Below are 2534 nucleotides of genomic sequence, written 5' to 3'. Positions count from 1 at the left end.
AGTATAACTGAGGTCTAGGGTTTTTTCTAAGTAATTCAAAATAAACTATCAGTTAAAGAAGGAGAATGGAGTATACTTTCTGCTTATCACGCATATTACAATTACTAGAAATTCTATAAATTATGAATTATTTAAAGTTTTTATTAAGAAAAATTTCAAGCATATGCAAGAACCCCAAGTTCATGTGAAATAATTTTCAATGTTTTGGATCACTTATCAATGTTTTTCTCTAGTCCCTGCCCCCTAGTTTTTTGGAGGAGAGGGAGAAGAAATTCCCAGACATTATATTTTAGCCAAAAACTCTTCAGCATCTATCTCTGATATATGTATTTTTAAAAAGTAACACAATATCATCAAATTAACAAAATCAACAATTCCTTAATATCATTTAATAACCTAGTATGTATTCAGATGTCCCCAGCTGTCTCAAAATTGTCTTTTTGTACTTGATTTGAATCAGAAACAAAACAAGGTCCACATATTGCATTTTGCTGATATGTATCTTACCTAATGTCTCTTTTAATTTGTAATAGTTCTGATTTGTATACCACTTATTTATTTAAAAATTACCATTGCATTGATAGAACTACAAGATTGGCGAGTCAGTGGTGTGGTCACTGCATTGCATGTGTTGGTAATCATTCTACTAGGCTACACTTGATACATGTTATCAAAGTGACCTCCAGAAAGGCTGTCCCAATTTAATACTTTTGTCAATAGTGTGAGTTTCCTTACAATCATGCCAATCTTGGGAATTTTCTTTCTATTTCTGTTTCTTAAGACAAATCCTAGTTCATTTTATTATAGCTGAATAAAAAGATACCAACCTAGATATGCCACTTCTTTCCAGCACAGGCCCATTTCTTTTCTCCACTCGTCTACAACTGCCAGCTTGTCTGGTACATTGACTTCCATTTTGCAATCCAGTTTTAAGGAAGAGAGTGTCTGCTTTGAGCAGGCCCTGTCTGAGATCAGCCTCACCTAAAAGAGGGTGGCGAGGGGCAACATGAAAAAATAAAAGAAACACAATAAGATAACACCTTGTACATAGCACAAGTCACACATGAGTAATCCTTTGATCTGAGGGACAAATTAAGTAAAACCAACTGTTATTTTAAAATAATAAAGCTTTAAAACATTTTATTTCTAGTAGTCCAGTAAAGGTGAAAGACACTGTTTTCTACAGTGGAAAGTATCCTCTCTACAGGTAAAAAAATACAACACACATTGTCTGATACTAATCTAAGAGTCTCTTATAATTGAATTTATCCAAAGGAAAGTCTGTAACTTGTCTCTTGTGCTGCTTAGAAACACATATGTAAGGTTTCTAGTGAAGTATAGGAAATCATTTAGCCTTCATTTTTATATATACACTTAAATATTAAGCTATTTTGAATTAAAAATTTTAATCATAACAATAAGCTACATTTTAAAGTCCATAGGATATTTGCTTTTTTCTAAACGCTAACACCTATTTTTTATGAACTCTTTCTTGTCGCAAGATTCTACAGTAACTAAGTAGCACCTATTTAAAAATAATTTCATTCTTATTAAATAAAGAATCAATATTGACATTTTACTCATCTAAAAATAAACAATATGGTAATTTTCTAGTCACGTAAAGGCTACATTTCAGATATTTTAATAGATAATACTTTAAACATATATCTTATTTCCCTCACCTATCCCTTGACCCTGAATCATAATCTTAAAAAACATTGCTATATTCAGTGACACATACCTCAATGCCACTTTTCTTTAATAAACTTATGCCAATAGCATCTTTTACATCATAAGATATTATTTCTTTTTGGTCTCCTGATACATAAATGTGGCCATTGGTGAGACATCCATCAATACTGCAAACCAAAAGTTTTATCTCCTTAAGCTTCTCTTTGCCAAAATAGCCATATCTAAAAGAAACCAAAATAGACCTTTGAATACAAGTGCAATACTAGTCACTCCCTCTCATCTGGCTAACACCAGTAAACTTAATAACCCATTCCCATTCAATTATTCAAATTTCCTTCACATAGACACTTCAACTTGCAGTGCAAGACTTTAAGTTATAGTCATGTGGTCTACCTGGACTGAGTGTTTCTCAAGTTACTGAATAAGATATCTGAAGGCATATTTTACATATGTCTTCCTCACATGAGCAAACTAATTACACAGATCCTAAGATGGTTGGATTATCACAAATCAGTGTCTACAAGGTCATTAAATATATCTACTAAAAACAGTGTTAGGGTCTTGTGCCAAGGCTATGTAAGTCTTGTTGTTACCGTAATACTCTTTGTTCCGCAATAGGCCAATCAATGTCCACATCTATGTCCACACTGTGCTCGGCTCGCATTTCGTAGTAGGCCATTTTCCCACCCTAGAGATAGTAACAATGCCATGATTACTGTTTTTAATAGTCATTCACATATACCAAAAAGTTTATTAAAGTACAGAATAATGAATTCATTTCTACAGTACCAAAAAAATGAATAACCCAGGAATATTCGTGATAGAAAACAAATCATTTTTTT

General features: G+C 32.4%; 1 protein-coding gene across 1 annotated transcript in view; it reads right to left on the bottom strand.

Moving 5' to 3' along the window:
* The window catches only part of CMAS (cytidine monophosphate N-acetylneuraminic acid synthetase), a 19402-nt gene that overhangs the window by 5112 nt on the left and 11756 nt on the right, over positions 1 to 2534 (bottom strand). The window contains 3 exon segments of the mRNA XM_019630366.1: positions 828 to 981; positions 1742 to 1913; positions 2286 to 2383. Coding sequence (XP_019485911.1) covers positions 828 to 981; positions 1742 to 1913; positions 2286 to 2383 — 424 coding nt within the window.

This window comes from Hipposideros armiger, unplaced genomic scaffold, assembly GCF_001890085.2.
Source record: "Hipposideros armiger isolate ML-2016 unplaced genomic scaffold, ASM189008v1 scaffold_904, whole genome shotgun sequence".
In the NCBI taxonomy this organism is placed as follows: domain Eukaryota; kingdom Metazoa; phylum Chordata; class Mammalia; order Chiroptera; family Hipposideridae; genus Hipposideros; species Hipposideros armiger.
Note: the sequence above shows the minus strand (reverse complement) of the source record. Positions and strands in the feature narration are given on the sequence as shown.